Genomic DNA, 17,263 nt, shown 5'->3' on the forward strand with positions numbered 1-17,263 from the left:
TCCTACAGCAGCATGGAAGAAGTCGACTAGGGTGTCGCGGGGCGCCTGCCCCGGGTGGTGCGGGCCGGGCCGGGCACCGGGGGGTGGGGGGACGGGGTGGGTCGGGGTTTGTCCTGTGCTCATTAAACTCGCTGAACTCCTCTCGCCTCCGCTGCGTGCTGTTCCCTGGGACCCTCTGGTGCCTGGTGAGCCCCCCCCCGGGCACCGTGCCCCCCACCGTGTCCCGGCTGCCCCAGTGTGCTGTGGTACCCGGTGCACCCCACAGCTCGTGTCCCCCAGCGCTCCTTGCAGCCCTGTGCCCCCCCGGGTGCCCTGGCACTCGGTGCACCCTGCAGCTCACTGCCCCCACTGGGTGCTCCTGCTGTCCCCTGGTGCTCACTGTCCCCTGATGTCCCTCAGTGCCGGGTGTTTCCTGCTGCACCCTGCTGCTGGGCGCACCCTACAGCAGCAGGGGGACACACAGTGTCCCCTGATGCGCCCTGGTGCCTGGAGTCCCTGTTGTGCCCCGGTGCCCGCTGCCTCTCCATACGCTCTGCTGTGCCCTGTCCCCCGGTGTCCCCCGGTGCAGTGCTGCCACCACGGTGCCTGGCGTGCCCCGGTGCTCGTGTGGCGGGACTGCAAGTCCCGGTGCCCGCTGTCTCCCAGTGTCCCCCAGTGCCCGTGCGACGGGACTGCAAGTGCCTGGTGCCCCCCGCTGTCCCCTGGAGCCGGTGCCCCGGCGCCCGGCGCGCCCCGGGGCCGGCTGGCATGGCGGGGCTGCAAGCCCCGGGTGCTCTGGTGCCCGCTGTGCCCCGGCGTGCCCCGTCCCCCGCGGTGCGCCTCATCGCCTAGCGTCCCTAGTGCCCGGTATCCCCCGGCGACGCCCCGTGTCCCGGTGCCCCCCGGCGCGCCCTTTGCCCCGCTGCCCCCGCCTCGCCCTGGTGCCGGTGCCGGTGCGGCGGGACTGCAAGTCCCGTCAAGCCGCGGGAGGGCGGCGCGTCCAATGGGGCTCGGGGGGCGGCGCGGCCGGTCGCTGCCTTCGCCGCCGCCCGGTGCCGCGGCGCAGAGAGCCCCGGAGCGGCCGCGCGGCGCCGGCCCCGCAGCCCGGCTCTGAGCCGCCCGCCCGGCCCGGCCCGCCCCGCCGCGCCCCGCCGCCCTCAATGAGGTTCTTCCGACTCACCTTCAAGTGCTTCGTGGATTGCTTCTGAGCCCCCCCCACCCCCCCCCCCGCGGCCACGGAGCCGCCCCCGACCCGCCCCCGCTCCCCGGCCCCCCGCGACATGCCCCCCGTCCCCGCCGACACGGCCGCCCCGCAGCCGCCCGCCGCCCCGCGACGCGAAGCCGCCGCCGCCGCCGCCGCCGCTGCCCCCGCGGGCCCCGGTAAGCGGGGAGCGCTGGGGAGGGATGAGGTTGGGGATGGGATGGGGGGGGGGGGTGTCCCACGGCCACGCGCGACCGCGGTGCGCCCCCTCCCGCCGCCGCGGGGTGAGTCACCGCTCTGCATTGTGACGTCACGCGCCGGCCTGACATCTGACGTCACGCCCCCACGCGCGGAGAGGGGCGCGCGTGACGGCAGCGTGGGGTGTCCCGTGTTCCCCCCCCCCTCCCCACCATGTCTCGGCAGAGGGCCGCGGGGAGGCGGAGGGCGCGGAGCCCCCCGCGGCGGGCGAGGAGCGGGCGGTAACGGCGCTGCTGGTGGGACCCCCCGGCCCCCCGAAAGCGGCCGCCCCCGAGCGGGAGACGTGGACCCGGCAGATGGATTTCATCATGTCCTGCGTGGGTTTCGCCGTGGGGCTGGGCAACGTCTGGCGCTTCCCCTACCTGTGCTACAAGAACGGCGGAGGTGAGCCCCGCGCCGGCCCCACGGAGCGGGGGAGCGCCCCGGGGCGTGGGGGGGGGGCCCACGGCACGTGGGAGCACCCCGCTTTCCACCCCAAAGTGTGTGTGTGGGGTCACTCCACCGTGGGCCAGCCCACCCTGCACCTCCCCAGGGCACGGGGCCGTCCGCAGGGCTCGTGGGCCACCCCACGGGTGTCCGGTGTCACCCAGCGGGGTGGGGGTCCGTGGGGAGCCCCCCGCCACCTGCCTGCCCTGACCTACATCGGCGGCGCGGCGAGGGGAGGGCGCGGAGCCGCCTTCGCCATTCGCTGCGCCCGGGCGGGTGGCGCGGGGAGGGAAGGGGGGGCCCGGGGGGGCCCGGGGGGGGCGGCGGCGGCTGAGCCGGCCCCGTGCCCCCCGGCCCCAGGCGTCTTCCTCATCCCCTACCTGCTCATCGTCTTCGTGGGCGGCATCCCCGTCTTCTTCCTGGAGGTGGCCCTGGGGCAGTTCATGAAGCAGGGGGGCATCGCCGCCTGGAACATCGCCCCCCTCTTCAAGGGTAACGCCGTGCCCTGCCCGCGCCCTGCCCGTGGCCCCTTGCACCCTGCCCGTGGCCCCTTGCACCCTGCCCAGGGGCCCCCGGTGCCCTGCGCGGGGCTGGCAGCACCCTGCCCACGCCCTGCCTGCTCCCGTGCACCTTGCCCGCGTCCCGCTGCTGCCCTGCACCCCAGCCAAGGGTGGCAGCTGCCTGCACCCGTGCCCCTGTGGCAGCCCTGCGCTGCCCTGCCCGGTCCCGCCTGCCCCCGTGGCTCCCTGCCTACGTGCTGCCGGCTTCCCTGCCTGCTGCCAGCTTCCCCGGGGGCTGCCGGATCCCCACCTCAGCAGCGTCCTGCCCGCTTCCCTGTGCTGTGTCCCACCGGCTCCCCTCTGTCCTGTGCCATGCTGCCGGCTGTGCCCACCCTGTCCTGCCTGGGGCTGCCAGCTCCCCCTGTCCCATCCCCACCAGCTCCCCACGTCCCCTGGGGCTGCCAGCTCCGCCTGTCCTGTCCCCACCAGCTCCCCCCGGTCCTACCCTGGCCTGCCAGCTCCCTGCGTCCCCACCAGCACCCCATGTCCTGCCCCATCCCTGCCAGCACCCCCCCATCCCACCCCAGGCTGCCGGGTGCCCACGGGCTCTGATCTCCCCGTGCCGCAGGTCTGGGCCTGGCCTCCATGGTGATCGTCTTCTTCTGCAACTCCTACTACATCATGATCCTGGTGTGGGGGCTCTTCTACCTGGTGCACTCGCTGACGGACACCCTGCCCTGGGCCACCTGCGGCCACCCCTGGAACACCGAGCAGTGCGCTGAGCTCTTCCACCTCGAGCACTGCCGCAATGGCAGCGCCAACGCCAGCGCCAGCACGGGGCCCTTCAACGTCAGCTGTGCCGACCTGGCCAGCAAGCGCTCACCCGTCATCGAGTTTTGGGAGTGAGTGTGGGGACCGGGGGGGTCTCGCCCGGGGCCGTGGGGGTCGCACCGGCGCTCAGTATGGCCCCGCTCTGCAGGAACAAGGTGCTGCGGCTCTCGGGGGACCTCAGTGAGCCGGGGGAGATGAACTGGCAAATGATCCTCTGCTTGGTCACCACCTGGGTCGTCGTCTACTTCTGCATCTGGAAGGGCGTCAAGTCGACCGGGAAGGTGATGCTGGCGGGGGGGGACATGTCAGGGCCACCAGCATGCGGGGATGGGACTGCGGCACGTGGCACTGCCGGCTCCTGCCCTCCTGTGCCGCAGCCCACGGGGGTGCAAGACCCTGTGTCCCACAACTGTCTGGGAGGTGCCACCAGCTGCTGGGGACGTCCCCGAGCCCTGGTCCTGCTGGAACACCTGCAGCACGTGATGGAGAGCCCCGGCCTGGCGGGTCTCACCGGCACCCACTCCTCTGCAGATTGTCTACTTCACGGCACTCTTCCCCTACGTGGTCCTCATCCTGCTCCTGGTCCACGGGGTGACGCTGCCCGGGGCGCTGGGCGGCATCGTCTACTACCTGAAACCTGACTGGTCCAAGCTGGCCGAGGCGCAGGTGAGGGCGGCAGGGAGGGCAGGAGGGGGCTGGGTGCTGGGCACCCCCCCAGCACCCTCCCCGCCCCCCGACACCCTCCCTCGTGCCCCAGGTCTGGATCGATGCCGGCACCCAGATCTTCTTCTCCTACGCCATCGGGCTGGGCGCCCTGACTGCGCTGGGCAGCTACAATCGCTTCCATAACAACTGCTACAGGTAGGGCTGTGCTGGCTGCGGGGCGTCCCCCCAGTGTGTCCCCTGGTGTCCCCCTGGCACCCCCTGACCTGCTCTGCCCGCAGGGACGCCTACATCCTGGCCGTGATCAACAGCTCCACCAGCTTCTTCGCCGGCTTCGTCGTCTTCTCCGTGCTGGGCTTCATGGCCTCTGAACAAGGCGTGGACATCTCCAAGGTGGCCGAGTCCGGTGAGTGCCGGGCGGCAGGTGCCCGCTGGCACCGTGTCCCCTGTGTGTCCCCCTGCAGTGGCACCGCTGACCCCACTCTCCCGCAGGCCCCGGGCTGGCTTTCATCGCCTACCCCAAAGCCGTGACGCTGATGCCCTTGTCCCCGCTCTGGGCCACGCTCTTCTTCTTCATGCTCCTCGTGCTGGGGCTGGACAGCCAGGTGCAGCGGCGGGCAGGGGGACGGAGACGGGGAGGGGACGGGGTGGCATGTCCCCACTGAGCCCCGCTCTCTGCCGCAGTTTGTCGGCGTGGAGGGTTTCATCACGGGCATCCTGGACCTGTTCCCCCAGCCGGGGGCTGGCTCGCTGCGCCGCGAGTTCACCGCTGCGATCTGCTGCATCGTCTGCTGCCTCATCGACCTCTCCATGGTCACGCAGGTGGGGGACGCGGCAGCCGGCCCCACGCCGGGCACCGGCGCCTGCCCCCGGGACGTCACCTCCTACGCGGCCCCGGCGTGGGGTGGGAGCTCCCTGGGGCTGCTGCACCCACGGCAGCGGGGGGTGCCCACGGCGTGGGCGTGCTGCGGGAGCACAGGGTGCCCGTGGCATGCAGGGTGTCCATGCCAGGTGGGGCACCGGTGCTGGCAAGGCTGTGCCCGTGCCGGTGTGGAGGCGCCCATGCCGGTGCGGGGCAGCCGGCACAGCCCCGGTGATGCGCGGTGCCGCCCCGGCAGGGCGGCATGTACGTGTTCCAGCTCTTTGACAACTACTCGGCCAGCGGGATCACGCTGCTGTGGCAGGCTTTCTGGGAGTGCGTGGTCATTGCCTGGGTCTATGGTGAGGCCAGGGGGACACGGGGGGGGACACACAAGGGGACACGGGTGCCCCGCGGGGCCCGGCTGACGCCCTTCTCCCCGCAGGTGCCGACCGCTTCATGGACGACGTGGCCCGCATGATCGGCTACCGGCCCCTGCCCTTCATGAAGTGGTGCTGGGCCGTGGTGACGCCGCTGGTCTGCGTGGTGAGTGGGGCCGCCCCACGCGTGTTCACGCGTGTTCACGCGTGTTCACGCGTGTTCACGCGTGTTGTGTCGCTGCCCCGGCCCCGCGCCACGGGCACCGGGCTCCCCCAGGCGGCTGCTTTGGGCACGGCAGCCACGGGGGGACACGCGTGTCAGGGCCACGGGGCGGCGTGCATTTCGGGGCCATGGGGTGACACGTGTGGGGGGTCTGGGGCTGCCAGCCCCCTGCCCGCGGGCCCTCACCCCCCTCTCTCCACCCAGGGCATCTTCGTGTTCCACGTGGTGAACTACAAGCCGCTGACCTACAACAAGACGTACGTGTACCCGTGGTGGGGGGACGCCATCGGCTGGGTCCTGGCACTCTCCTCCATGCTCTGCATCCCCTGCACTGTCCTCTACAAGCTCCTGCGCTGCAAAGGCTCCCTGCGCGAGGTGAGGGTGGCGCGGCGGGGGCCCTCCTGCCTCCGCCCCCAACCCATCCCGGCCATCCTTGTCCCCATCCCCATTCCCATTCCCATCCCCATCCCCATTCCCATTCAAATCCCAGCGCTGTCCACATTGCCATCTCAGTCCTATCCCCAGCCAAATCTCATCCCTGTCCCCATCACTGTCTCATTCCCATCCAAATCCTATCCCTGTCTCGCTCCCAACCTCACCTGAATCCCATCCTCACTCAAATCACTGTCTCAGTCCCGTCCCCATCTGAATCCTGTCCCTGTCCCCATCCCTATCACTCTCACTCCCAGACAAATCCTGTCCCTGTCCCCATCGCTGTCTCAATCCCTGTCCCTGTGCAATCCCTGTCCCCGTGCAATCCCATTTCAGTCCCTTTGCCATCCTAGTCTCACCCCCATCACCATCCAAGTCCCATTCCTGTTCCCATTGCTCTCACTCCCATCCAAATCCCGTCCCTGTCCCCATCGCCTGAATCCCATCCTTGCTGACATCACTGTCTTAATCCCATCATTGTCTCAGTCCCATCCCCATCTCATCCCTGTCCCTATGCTATCCCTCTCCCTCTCTCAATGCCATTTCAATCCCTTCCCTGTCCCAGTCTCACCACCATCCCCATCCAAATCCCACCCGTCCCCACCTCGGTCCCGTTCCCACCCCATCCCCGGTGCACCGTGCTGGGTCCAGGCAGTCCGCGGTGCTGCCGTCCCCGGGTGCTGACACGGCGTCCCTGCAGCGCTGGCAGCTCCTGACCACTCCGATCTGGGGCCACCACCACCTGGAGTACCTGACACCCGAGGCAGAAGCCAAACTGCTGGCCCCGGAGCCCCCCAAGGAGAAGGCGATGCTCTTCGAGACTGTGATCTGAGCGTGGGGAGGGTCGCGCTGCTCCCGCCCGCCATAGCAATAATGCCAGCACCGCCTCCCACCCACGCTGCCCCGTGCCACCCCGGCCCGCCGGCCTCGCCGCAGTGGGGGTGCGTGACTGCAAGGCGGGGGTCATTGGGGGCCGCAGGGCCGGGGCGGCCGCGGGGAGCGGGAGGGGTCCCCGGCGCGGGGGAGCGCAGCAGCCTGGGGGGCCGGCGGGGAGGCTGCGGGCCGGGGGAGCGAGCGGGACAGCCCTTCTCTGACCCCTGCCCGCGGCCCCCACGGCCCCCCCACTCACTAACCGCTTCCTGTAGCGTTTGTCTGGTGTAACCCCGACCGCCCCGACATCTGGCAATAAACTGGGAGACCCTGGCAGCTCTGGCACCGCCAGCAAGGGACAGGGGTTTGGGGGGGACAGGGGTCAGGGATGCCAGGACACCTGGGTTCCTCTCTTGGGGTGGCTCAGGGGGTACAGGCTGCGGGAGCAGCAGGGTCTCCATCCCCCTCCATGGCAGGGTGCGGGTGCCGCCAGGCTGTGCCAGCCCCGGGTTCCCCCGTGGGACCGGGAGCACCCCACGCAGATGGGGCTGGCCCCACTCCCCAGCCCCGCACCAGTCCCAAGGGGCAGGCTCCAGCCTAGGGGCACTGGGGGTCCTGGCTGTCACCAGCCCAGAGCTGGGGCTGCAGGGGTGGGTCAGGGACCAGCCGTACCCCACCAGGAGCTGCTCATGTCAGCTCTGAGGTTCCCCACTCCCTGCACCGTGCCATAGGGACAGCCCTGGGCTGTGGGTGGCTGTGGGGCCAGGATGAGGCACGCAGCTGGGAGAAGCCAGAGGCTCAACCTGCCCCAGCACCCTCGAGCTGCCTGAGCCCAGCCCCAGTGGGTGCCAACCAGCGGGTGCACGCACCCTGTGCCCGGCACCAGCAGCTTCCAGGGGGTCAGCTCCGATCCGTGCCATGGGGACCCACGTGGTGCCCCGAGGACGCACTGTGCACTGTGCTCAGGGTGGCCACCAGCCATTCCTGTGCCCTGGCCGAGCGTCCGTGTCCCACTGGCACCCGTCACCCTCCAGCAGCACCGTGGCCACCCTGGGTGGTCCGTGGCCATCCTGCCCGTGGAGGGGCAAGGGGGGAGAAGTGCCACCACCTGCCCTGGTAGTCCTCGGGCGCGGGGCTGCAGCAGCAGTGCCATGCCAGGGGGGCCGAGTCCTGCGCCTGGGGGCACTGGGGTGCTGGAAGGGCTTGTCCCAGGGAGCCGGCTCACCCCACCATGATACCCTGTCACCCCGCCGGGGCGAACCGGCAATTCCTGCCCCACCGGCAACACACACCGTAATTAGCGCGGGCAGGGCGGAAGCATCAGTGATAATTGGCGGTGACTCGTTAGCACTGGAGCGCCGTGTGCCCGGGGTGCGGCAGGACTTTCCGGCAGGGCTGGTCCGCGGGGCCGTTTGGCATCCCGGTGTGCTGGCTGCCGTGCGGCCGTGCGGGGCCTGGCTGGCTCCCCGCCACCGGAGCGGGGCCGGGGCTGGGCGCGGGGGCGAGCACCGTCATCGCCTTCGCTTCGTGCCGCAGCACGCCCCGGCCCCGCCACCCTCTCGTAAAAGGCACAGCCGCAGGCTGGCATCGGGGCACTGCCGGCACAGACGGTGAGAGCGCAGGGACCGGGCAGAGGTGGGCAAAGGGGGGGCAGAGGGCAGGGGAGGAAAGGGGGTGCTGGGGGGGCCCCTTGGCTGGCCAGACTTTCCCCATGGTTTTCCCGTAGTGCCACCAAACCCTACACGAGGGGACTTGACGTGCGCTTGTGCCCTCGCAGGGGCGGGCGCCCGCGGCACCATGAACCGGATCACGGTGTACGAGCGTGCCAACTTTGAGGGGCTGAGCCGGGAGTTCACCTGCGACGTGCCCGACCTGCACGAGCTGGATTTTGGGGACTGCATCGCCTCTCTGAAGGTGGTGGGGCAGCCCTGGATTGCCTACACGGACCCCAAGTACGAGGGGGAGCCGCACGCCTTTGAGGAGGGCGAGTACCCCTCCGTGGGGCGGCCCAACAGCTTCTCGTCGCTGCGCCTTGTGCACCATGACCTGGGGGACCCCCAGATCACCCTCTACGAGCGCCCCAACTTCCAAGGCGCCTGCAAGGTGGTGACGGAGGAGACCAACTTGGCGTATGGGTACTTCAACGACCGGGTGGCCTCCCATGTGGTGCAGCGGGGTGTTTGGCTGCTCTACCAGCACCCCGGCCGGGGCGGTTGGCACTGCCTGGCATGGCCTGGCGAGCGTCTCGCTGACTACAAACCCGAGCTGAACTTTCAGGCTCGGTTGTCCCACCTGCGCCCGCTGCAGCCCGGGCAGCCCCTGGTCTCGGCGCGTCTCCTCTGGGAGCAGAAGCAGGTGGAGGCGGAGCGGGAGGTGCTGGTGGATGAGATCGAGGGGGTGAATGAGACGGAGTCGGAGCAGGTGCTGGCGGCCAGCAGCAGCCGGGAGTACAGCACCACGGTCTGGCAGAGCTTCCACTTCAGCAATGCCACCAGCCTCAAAGCTGGGCTCTCCTTCACGCTGATCGTGGAAGCCTCCAACATCTTCACGGTGCAGAAAGGGCGCAGCCAATCCAGCACCCGCCGGGAACGCGTGGAGGTGCAGCTGCCAGCTAAGATCCCCCCGCACACGGTGCTCAGCATCCAGGTCTTGCGGAAGGAGGTGACGCTCTCCATCCCGGTCCTGCTCACCATCACCCAGAACGAAGCCGTCCGTACGGAGATGGGCGAGTACCGCAGCGTCTCAGGTACCAACATCAGTGCCCGCTACAGCTTGAAGCCTCTGCCGGCTGCAGGCAGGCAGCAGGCAGTCACTGGTGGGATGGAGACGGTGCCTGGCACCAGGACGGAGCTATAGCAGGGTGCCAGCTCTGTCCTCTCAGTGGTGTGGGACCCCCAATTGGGGACACCTGTGCTGCCTGCCCATGGAGGAGCCAGGACCCACCTTGCCTGGCCGTGTTGGGCGGCTCTGGCTGGCAGGACCTGGTGGTGCCTTCTCCCGCCGGCTGTTGCCAATAAACCCCCTTCCCCAACCGCTTGGGTCTGCTGCTGCTGGGGCCGGGGTGGGAGCGGGCTGGGGGGGCACTGGGCTGGGGGAGACACCAGGCTGGGGCAGCTGGGGGGGGACACAGGGTTGGGGGAGCCAGGGGACGCTGGGCTTGGGGGGACACTGAGCTGCTGGGGGGACACCAGGCTGGCGGAGCCGGGGAACACCAGGCTGGGGCAGCTGGGGGGGACACAGGGTTGGGGGAACCAGGGGACGCTGGGCTTGGGGGGAGGATGCTGAGCTGCTGGGGAGACACCAGGCTGGGGGGCCTGGGGGGGGACAGAGTTGGGGAGCAGGGGAACACTGGGCTGGGGGGGTGCACCAAGGGACACCAGGCTGGGAGAGCCGGGGGGACACAGAGTTGGGGAACACTGGGCTGGGGGACACACACCAAGGGACAGCAGGCTGGGGAACCTGGGGGGACACAGAGTTGGGGAGCAGGGGAACAATGGGCTGGGGGGGTGCACCAAGGGACACCAGGCTGGGAGAGCCGGGAGACACCGGGCTGGGGGAGCCGGGGGACACAGAGTTGGGGAACACTGGGCTGGGGGACACACACCAAGGGACACCAGGCTGGGAGAGCCGGGGGCCACCGGCCCGGCCTGGTCCCGCACACACCGGGCTGGGGCAGCCGCCGCAATCCCCCGCCCGGCCCTTGGGCGCGTGTGTCGGGGCCGCGGGGGGAGGCCGGGACACACACGGGGACACGGGAGGGGCGGGACTGCCGCCGGGCTCCCGGCGGGACGAGGGTACCGGTCGGAGCGGGCTACGGCGGCCGGGCGGGGACAAAGCGCCGCGGGGCGTGGGGCTCGCGGGGGGCGGGGCCTGGCACTTGCGGGGGGCCCGGCCCCGCCCCCGGCCCCGCCCTCACGTGGCTCCCGCCGCGGCCAGTTTTTTTAAATGATGCAACCGGCCGCCGGCTCCGCCCCTGAGCACGTATTCGCGGAACCGGCGCCGAGCTCGCCCATCCCATTGGTGGAGGCGGGCCTCGCTCACTGTCGATTGGCCCGACCTGCGCCGGCGACACGCCCTCCCCGCGCCGATTGGCTGGGCGTGGCCCCGCCCCCCCGGGTGGGCGGTGGCGGCAGCGGCGGCAGCAGCAGCATGGCGGCGCGGGCCATGGCGGCGGCGGAGGCAGAAGAGGCGCTGGGGCTCTTCACCGGCATCGGCCTCAGCGAGGCCAAAGCGCGTGAGACGCTGCGCAACGGGGCGCTCAGCGAGCTGCTCCGCCGGGCCGTGCTGCAGGTGCGCCCGCCGCGGGCCCCCACCCCCGTCCCGGTCCCTCGCTCCCCCGGTCCCCGGTGCGGCGACATCGTCAGCCCCCGGGATCCCGCCCCCTCCCTGGGGCCCCACGCCCTCCCCGGGATCCCGCCCCCTCCCCGGGACCCCCTCCCGGCCCCGCCGAGCGGCCTCCGCCCTTGGCACTCCGCCCGCCCCTGGGCCGCCGGTTCGCCGGGGCTCAGCCCTGGGCCGGCCCTGACGCTTCCCCGGGGCGGCGGCAGGCTCGGAGCGTGCTGGGGCCGGCCCTGGACAAAGGCACCGGGACGCTACTGTACAACACGGCCTCCCGCCTCAAGGACCCGACGCACCTCGGCTTCCTCGTCGGCTACATCGTCCGCAGGGAGATCGTCACCGACCTGCAGCTCAGCGGTACCGTGCGGCCCCGGGACCTCCCCCCCGGCCCCGGCGGGGAGGGGAGGGCCCCGCTCCTCACCCTTCCTCTGTCCCCAGCCGCCCTGGAGTACCTGAGGAGCCACCCCCTGGAGCTCCAGGATGCGGTGGACTTTGAGCGGGCCTGCGGCGTGGGGGTGTGCGTCACCCCCGAGCAGATCGAGGAGGCGGTGAGTGGGGCCACGGCCCTGCCTGCCCCGCGGGGACGGCATGGGGGACGCTGGACGGGACGGGCTGGCAGCCCCTGGTGTCACGCTCCCTGCCTGCCTCGCTCACCCCTGTGTCCCCATCCTGCTCCCCAGGTGGAGGCCGTGATCAGCGAGCACCGGGCAGAGCTGCTGGCGGAGCGCTACCACTTCAACATGGGGATGCTGATGGGTGAGTGTGGGGCACCGGGGCAGCCCCTGCCTGCTACTCCTGCTCCCCTGGACCCTGAGAGCCAGCCCTTTGCCGTGGGCTGCCCCAGCCCCAGCTGCTGCATCGCTGCGCCCACCTGACGCAGAGGAGAAGTCCCGCTGTGTCCCCCGCATGGGCAGGGCTGTGGGTGACAGCCACCTCCAGTGCCCTGTGCCAGGGACAGCCCTGGGGCAAGGGCTGCTGCCTCCAGCTGCTGGCTGCACCATCCTGTGTCAGCGGCCCTGGCTGAAGCCCCCCGGGCTGGGCCATGCCCCTTGCCCACGGGGTGCCCTGTCCGCAGGGGAGGTGCGGAGCCGGCTGCGGTGGGCGGACGGGAAGACCATCAAGAATGAGGTGGACCTGCAGGTGGGTGCAAGGGCAGCGGGTCAGGCGCCGCTTAGCATAGAGTCCCCTGTCCATGCCGTGCCCGGTGTGGGACCTGCTGACCTGTCCCGTGGGAGGGCCTGATGCTGGGGACAGCCTGCCCTGGGTAGGTGCAGGCAGGGTGAGGGGGATGACAGCTGGACAGGGCCATCTCCAGGCCTTGGGGCACCAGGAGCCTTTTCTATTCCTGTCTGTGTGTCTCTTTTCCAGGTGCTGCATTTGCTGGGGCCAAAGACAGAAGCTGACCTGGAAAAGAAACCAAAGGTGAGGAAGAATGGGAGGCTGGGAACTGGGATGATATTTCCCTGCCGAGTGCCCAGGCAGGGTCCCAAATAGCTGCTCTGGTCTCAGCTGCCACCATGGGCACGGGTCTGAGAGAGCGCTGGGGGCAGCAGGCTGGGCCAGGAGGGGAAGGTGCGTGCCAGGGCTGGGCACTCAGGATGCTGTGCTGGTCCCTGTAGGCTGCAAAGGCCCGGCCAGCCCTGGCGGAGAAGCAGAAGGCAGCTGTGGTGGAGAACAGTAAGAGACTGTCCTCCCGCGGGCAGCTTCCCCAGCCCTTCGGTTCCTGGCCAGGACCCGCCTCCGAGCTGGGCCCCAGGAGCTGCGGTCAGGCCCCTGCTCAGCCCCGTCTTTCCCTGCAGGTGAGGTGGGCACGGAGACGCGGTCACTGCTGGAGCAGCTGCGGGGAGAAGCCCTCAAGTTTCACAAGCCGGGTGAGTGCAAGGAGCCACTGCCATGAGTGGGGCCGCTCCGCTGGCTCTGTGCCCAGCCCCAGCTCTCTGTGCTGTGAGGGGCTGGCCCAGCCCTCTGTCCCTCCCTGCCAGCTGCTGGGTTTGGCTCAGTTTAGCAGTGCTGCAGCCCTGAGCATTCTCTGCCCGCAGGAGAGAACTACAAGACGGAGGGCTACGTGGTGACACCCAACACTATGGCTCTGCTGAAGGAGCATCTGGCAATCACGGGTGGGCAGGTGAGGCCATGTCCCCCAGCCCAGCAATTCCCTGTGAGGGCGGCACTGCTGTGCCAGGCTCCAGCCGGGTGGGTGGGGTGGCTGGGAGAACACAGGTCACTGGGGGCACGGCCAGAGGCAGCACCTGCGTGGCATGGGGGGCTCTGTGGAATCATCGGGGGCTCATGTCAGTGCCCCTGCTGTCAGGGAGGGGGAGAGTCTCCTGCTGAAGGACAGAGGTGTCCCCTTTCCACCCTGCAGGTGCGGACACGATTCCCTCCTGAGCCCAATGGGATCCTGCACATCGGCCACGCCAAGGCTATCAACTTCAACTTTGGCTACGCCAAGGTGAGAAGCATCAAGCCCCGCTGGCAGCTCCCCCCAGCCCCTGCCTCCCCCCACTGCTTGGCTGTTGGCCTGGCCCTGCGATCCCTCAGGGAGCGGCTTCTCACTGTCCACCCATCCCTAGGCCAACGGTGGCGTGTGCTACCTGCGCTACGACGACACCAACCCCGAGAAGGAGGAGGAGAAGTACTTCACAGCCATTCGGGAGATGGTGGAGTGGCTGGGTGCGGCTCAAGCTGGGGATGGCAGGATCAGGCCGGGTGCTGCTGGGGACATCCCTGCATGCAGGTCCTGCTGCTGGGCCCTGGGGGTGCCTCCAACCCGCTGTGTTTCCCCGATCCCCACAGGCTACCAGCCCCATGCAGTGACCCACGCATCAGATTACTTTGACCAGCTCTACACCTGGGCCCTGGAGCTCATCCGCAGGTGAGCGTGCCGGGGTGGTATGGATGCGCCGGGGCGGTGCAGATGTCCTGTGCCGCGGTCGGGGGCTCCCCCTTGCCCAGGGGCTGGGCCACTGGTGTCTGGTGATGGTGTTTCCCTCTGTAGGGGCCAGGCATACGTCTGCCATCAGAAGGTCGAAGAGATCAAGGGGCACAATCCACCACCCTCGCCGTGGCGGGACCGGCCCGTGGAGGAGTCGCTCCTGCTCTTTGAGGTACTCCTGGCTGGGGGCAAGCGCTGTGTGCCCATGGGGTCCGGGTCCATGGCTCAGCCGGATGCTTCCCCCTGCTTCGCAGGACATGCGAAAGGGCAAGTTTGAGGAGGGGGAGGCCACACTGCGGATGAAGCTGGTGATGGAGGATGGGAAGATGGACCCCGTTGCCTACCGCATCAAGTTCACTCCACACCACCGCACCGGGGACAAGTGGTAGGGAGGGCCTGCGGTGTCGTGGGTCTCATCTCCTGGGAGTGGGGAGGTGTCCGGAGGGGAGCAGCACTGGGCTCTGCCCCAGGGCTGACTGCGTTCGCCTTGCAGGTGCATCTACCCCACCTATGACTACACACACTGCCTCTGCGACTCCATCGAGCACATCACACATTCCCTCTGCACCAAGGAGTTCCAGGCCAGGTGAGCGCTGTGCGTGGCACGGCCCAGGGCTGAGCTGGACCTGGCAGGGCAGCTCTGTGGGGGAGCCGCTGGCTGTGTCCCGGCAGCTGCCAAAGTACCAGGGGGAGTGTCCGTGGGGCTGCGGGCAGGCGTGAGGCTGAGCCAGGCTGTGCCTGTGCCTCCCTTGCAGGCGCTCCTCCTACTTCTGGCTGTGCAACGCACTGGATGTCTACTGCCCTGTGCAGTGGGAGTACGGGCGCCTGAACCTGCTCTACACCGTCGTCTCCAAGAGGAAGATCATTCGGCTGGTGGAGACGGGTGCTGTGAGGTAGGAGCGCGGCCAGCAGCCAGGGTGGGTCTTGCCCAGGGCACGCCTGGCTGTCACACCGGTGTTTTCTCAGGGACTGGGATGACCCGCGGCTCTTCACACTGACAGCTCTGCGCCGGCGAGGCTTCCCCCCCGAGGCCATCAACAACTTCTGTGCCCGGGTAAGTGCTGGGGACAGGATGGGGCGGGGCAGGTGGATGTGTCCCCCAGCCGGCATGGTGACGGCAGGCTGTCTCGCAGGTCGGTGTGACAGTGGCTCAGGCGACGATGGAGCCACATCTGCTGGAGGCGTGTGTGCGGGAGGTGCTGAACGAGAAGGCCCCCCGTGCCATGGCCGTCCTGGAGCCCCTCAAGGTCACTATCACCAACTTCCCCACCCCAAAGGTGAGACTGCTGCGGGCTGGGGTGGGAGTGGGGTTCCTCGAGGTCAGCACTCACCCCCTCCTTCTCCCCAGGCACTCGAGGTCCTTGTGCCCAACTTCCCAGCTGATGAGAGCCGGGGTTTTCACAAAGTGCCCTTCCAGCCCACCATCTACATTGAGGAGACGGACTTCAGGGAGGTGAGCTGGGCCCACTGGGCCATACTGCACTTGCTTCCAGGAGCTACAGCTCGGGCAGCAGGAGCCTGGCAGCGCTGGGAGCAGCACTGGTGCTGCGTTGGGCACAGGTGGGTGTCAGGCACTTTACCGCAACTCCCAGAGGTGCCAGCAGCTCTGATGGGCACCGGGGAAATGCCCGCTGCCCTCAACCTAGCTGGGACATGTCCAACCGATTGTGCCCACACCTGGCCTGTGCACTGGGGAACGTTCTACAGCAACACGGGAATTCAAAGAGCCCTGGGTGCTCCAATCCCTGGGATGGCAGGAGTGGGTTGGGGGAACACAGTCGTGGTGACAGAGACATGCTGCCCATGCTGGGACCCCTCATGCAGCCGTGAACTCTCTCGCAGGAGGCAGACAAGGGCTACAAGCGCCTGGCCCCCGGGCAGCCGGTGGGGCTGCGCCACGCTGGCTACATCATCGCCATCCAGAACGTCATCAAGGTGGGTGGCTCTGGGCACTGGTGACATGAGGTTGGGCCATGGGGTGTCAGGACGTGGCCATGCCCCACCAGGAAACAGCAGCGATGGTCACCTCGGGCTGGGCTCTGTGGGCACAGGGTGGGTGCAGGCTGCCTGCGTGGCAGCTCCCTGCCAGCCCTGTGCCTTGCACAGCCGGGAGCAAGGTGGCCCTGAGTTGGGGGGCTGGCAGTTTGGCCCCAGGGCTGTCCTGTGGGATGGGGCTGCTGCCTCCCTGCTGCCTGATGGCTCAGCTCATCTCCTCTCCCCCAGGATGCCTGCGGGCACGTGATCGAGCTGGAGGTGACCTGCACCAAGTCAGACATGGCGGAGAAGCCCAAAGCCTTCATCCACTGGGTGTCGGAGCCGCTGGCGTGTGAAGTGCGGCTCTACGAGCGGCTGTGAGTACCTGGCTGCCCACAGGGGTGCGGGCGCAAGCTTCGGCTTTGCTGCTACCCGCCCCAGCAGCGTGGCCGTGTGCCGGCAGGCTCTGCTGGGGTGTGCCAGGTCCTTGGCGGCAGAGATGCTGCTGTGGGGCTCTGAGAGCTGTTGCCCCATGTGCCCGCTGCCCCGCGTCCCCTTGCCCGGCAGCTTTGGGATAAGACTGTCTCATGGCAGGTTTTTGCACAAAAATCCTGAGGACCCGTCGGAGGTGCCTGGCGGCTTTCTGAGTGACGTTAATCCTGTGAGTAGTGGCAGGAGCTGGGGTCATGGGCTCGGGGGAGCTGGGGACCTCCTGTACCCACGCTGGAGGCACCTGCTTTGATGCGACCCCCACCCCTCCCTGGGCAGGGCCCTGCCATGTCCCAGGGGGGAGAGGGGCTGGGGGGAGCAGGGCCGTGGAGGGGGGAGAGGGACTGCAGGTGCCAGGGGTGCCGTCTGAGGTGCCTCCCCCTGCCAGGACTCCCTGCGCGTGGTCCACAACGCCCTGGTCGACAGCTCCGTCCTCTCCGCCCGTCCCTTTGACAAGTTCCAGTTTGAGCGGCTGGGCTACTTCTCGGTGGACCCTGATAGCAAGGAGGGGAAGGTGAGCCCTGGGGAGGGGGCCGTTGGGGCTCCCCCCACCCACCGTGGGGCTCCCCCCACCCACCGTGGGGCTCCAAGCTGACCCTCTGCCTCTCCCCAGATGGTGTTCAACCGGACGGTGACGCTGAAGGAGGACCCCGGCAAGGCCTGAGGTTCCCGCCACTGCCGCCCCGCCGTGGTGCTGCTTCCCCGGGGGGTCCCTGCGCACCCCCAGCACTGCTGTGCCTTGGCGCAGCCCCCCCCGGGGCACCCCACAGCATCGCCTCAATAAAACAGAGCATCCCAGCCCTGTCCCTGCGCTGTCACTGCTTCCTGTCCCCCCCCCTTCAGCCTTGGGGTGCTGGGGTGGGGGGGGTCTCCCCTGTCCCTGGGGTTCAGGGTCTGCTCCTGCC

General features: G+C 69.4%; 3 protein-coding genes across 3 annotated transcripts; all 3 read left to right on the forward strand.

Moving 5' to 3' along the window:
- Window positions 1-1,259: 1,259 nt before the first annotated feature.
- SLC6A8 (solute carrier family 6 member 8) lies at window positions 1,260-6,584 on the forward strand. Its single transcript, XM_075713541.1, has 14 exons — window positions 1,260-1,359; window positions 1,604-1,822; window positions 2,225-2,356; window positions 2,993-3,266; window positions 3,344-3,476; window positions 3,727-3,861; window positions 3,953-4,056; window positions 4,140-4,264; window positions 4,351-4,463; window positions 4,543-4,680; window positions 4,977-5,079; window positions 5,163-5,263; window positions 5,525-5,695; window positions 6,453-6,584. Exons 1-14 carry the CDS (start codon window positions 1,260-1,262, stop codon window positions 6,582-6,584), a joined length of 1,980 nt encoding a protein of 659 aa, XP_075569656.1.
- Window positions 6,585-8,419: 1,835 nt separating this feature from the next.
- Window positions 8,420-9,478, forward strand: LOC142593893 (epidermal differentiation-specific protein-like). The gene has a single exon (XM_075713510.1). It carries the CDS (start codon window positions 8,420-8,422, stop codon window positions 9,476-9,478), a length of 1,059 nt encoding a protein of 352 aa, XP_075569625.1.
- Window positions 9,479-10,786: 1,308 nt separating this feature from the next.
- Window positions 10,787-17,022, forward strand: QARS1 (glutaminyl-tRNA synthetase 1). The gene is made up of 24 exons (XM_075713900.1): window positions 10,787-10,912; window positions 11,170-11,317; window positions 11,399-11,508; window positions 11,641-11,716; window positions 12,036-12,100; window positions 12,329-12,382; window positions 12,580-12,637; window positions 12,760-12,831; window positions 13,000-13,085; window positions 13,326-13,412; window positions 13,534-13,633; window positions 13,757-13,835; window positions 13,959-14,067; window positions 14,150-14,280; window positions 14,389-14,481; window positions 14,651-14,788; window positions 14,862-14,949; window positions 15,029-15,172; window positions 15,244-15,348; window positions 15,738-15,830; window positions 16,119-16,246; window positions 16,464-16,530; window positions 16,747-16,872; window positions 16,972-17,022. The coding sequence occupies exons 1-24, from the start codon at window positions 10,787-10,789 to the stop codon at window positions 17,020-17,022; spliced, it is 2,334 nt and encodes a 777-aa protein (XP_075570015.1).
- The last annotated feature ends 241 nt before the right edge of the window (window positions 17,023-17,263 follow it).

This window comes from Pelecanus crispus, chromosome 7, assembly GCF_030463565.1.
Source record: "Pelecanus crispus isolate bPelCri1 chromosome 7, bPelCri1.pri, whole genome shotgun sequence".
Classification (NCBI taxonomy): domain Eukaryota; kingdom Metazoa; phylum Chordata; class Aves; order Pelecaniformes; family Pelecanidae; genus Pelecanus; species Pelecanus crispus.

What these genes read in the sequence shown, in the direction of transcription:
- SLC6A8 (XM_075713541.1), top strand. Translation starts at nt 1,260, where the DNA reads ATGCCCCCCGTCCCCGCCGACACGGCCGCCCCGCAGCCGCCCGCCGCC. An exon ending in GCGTCAAGTCGACCGGGAAG is followed by an intron (nt 3,477 to 3,726) that starts GTGATGCTGGCG and finishes ACTCCTCTGCAG; the next exon opens with ATTGTCTACTTCACGGCACT. An exon ending in TGCTGGGGCTGGACAGCCAG is followed by an intron (nt 4,464 to 4,542) that starts GTGCAGCGGCGG and finishes TCTCTGCCGCAG; the next exon opens with TTTGTCGGCGTGGAGGGTTT.
- LOC142593893 (XM_075713510.1), top strand. Translation starts at nt 8,420, where the DNA reads ATGAACCGGATCACGGTGTACGAGCGTGCCAACTTTGAGGGGCTGAGC.
- QARS1 (XM_075713900.1), top strand. Translation starts at nt 10,787, where the DNA reads ATGGCGGCGGCGGAGGCAGAAGAGGCGCTGGGGCTCTTCACCGGCATC. An exon ending in ACCTGGAAAAGAAACCAAAG is followed by an intron (nt 12,383 to 12,579) that starts GTGAGGAAGAAT and finishes TGGTCCCTGTAG; the next exon opens with GCTGCAAAGGCCCGGCCAGC. An exon ending in AGGAGACGGACTTCAGGGAG is followed by an intron (nt 15,349 to 15,737) that starts GTGAGCTGGGCC and finishes ACTCTCTCGCAG; the next exon opens with GAGGCAGACAAGGGCTACAA.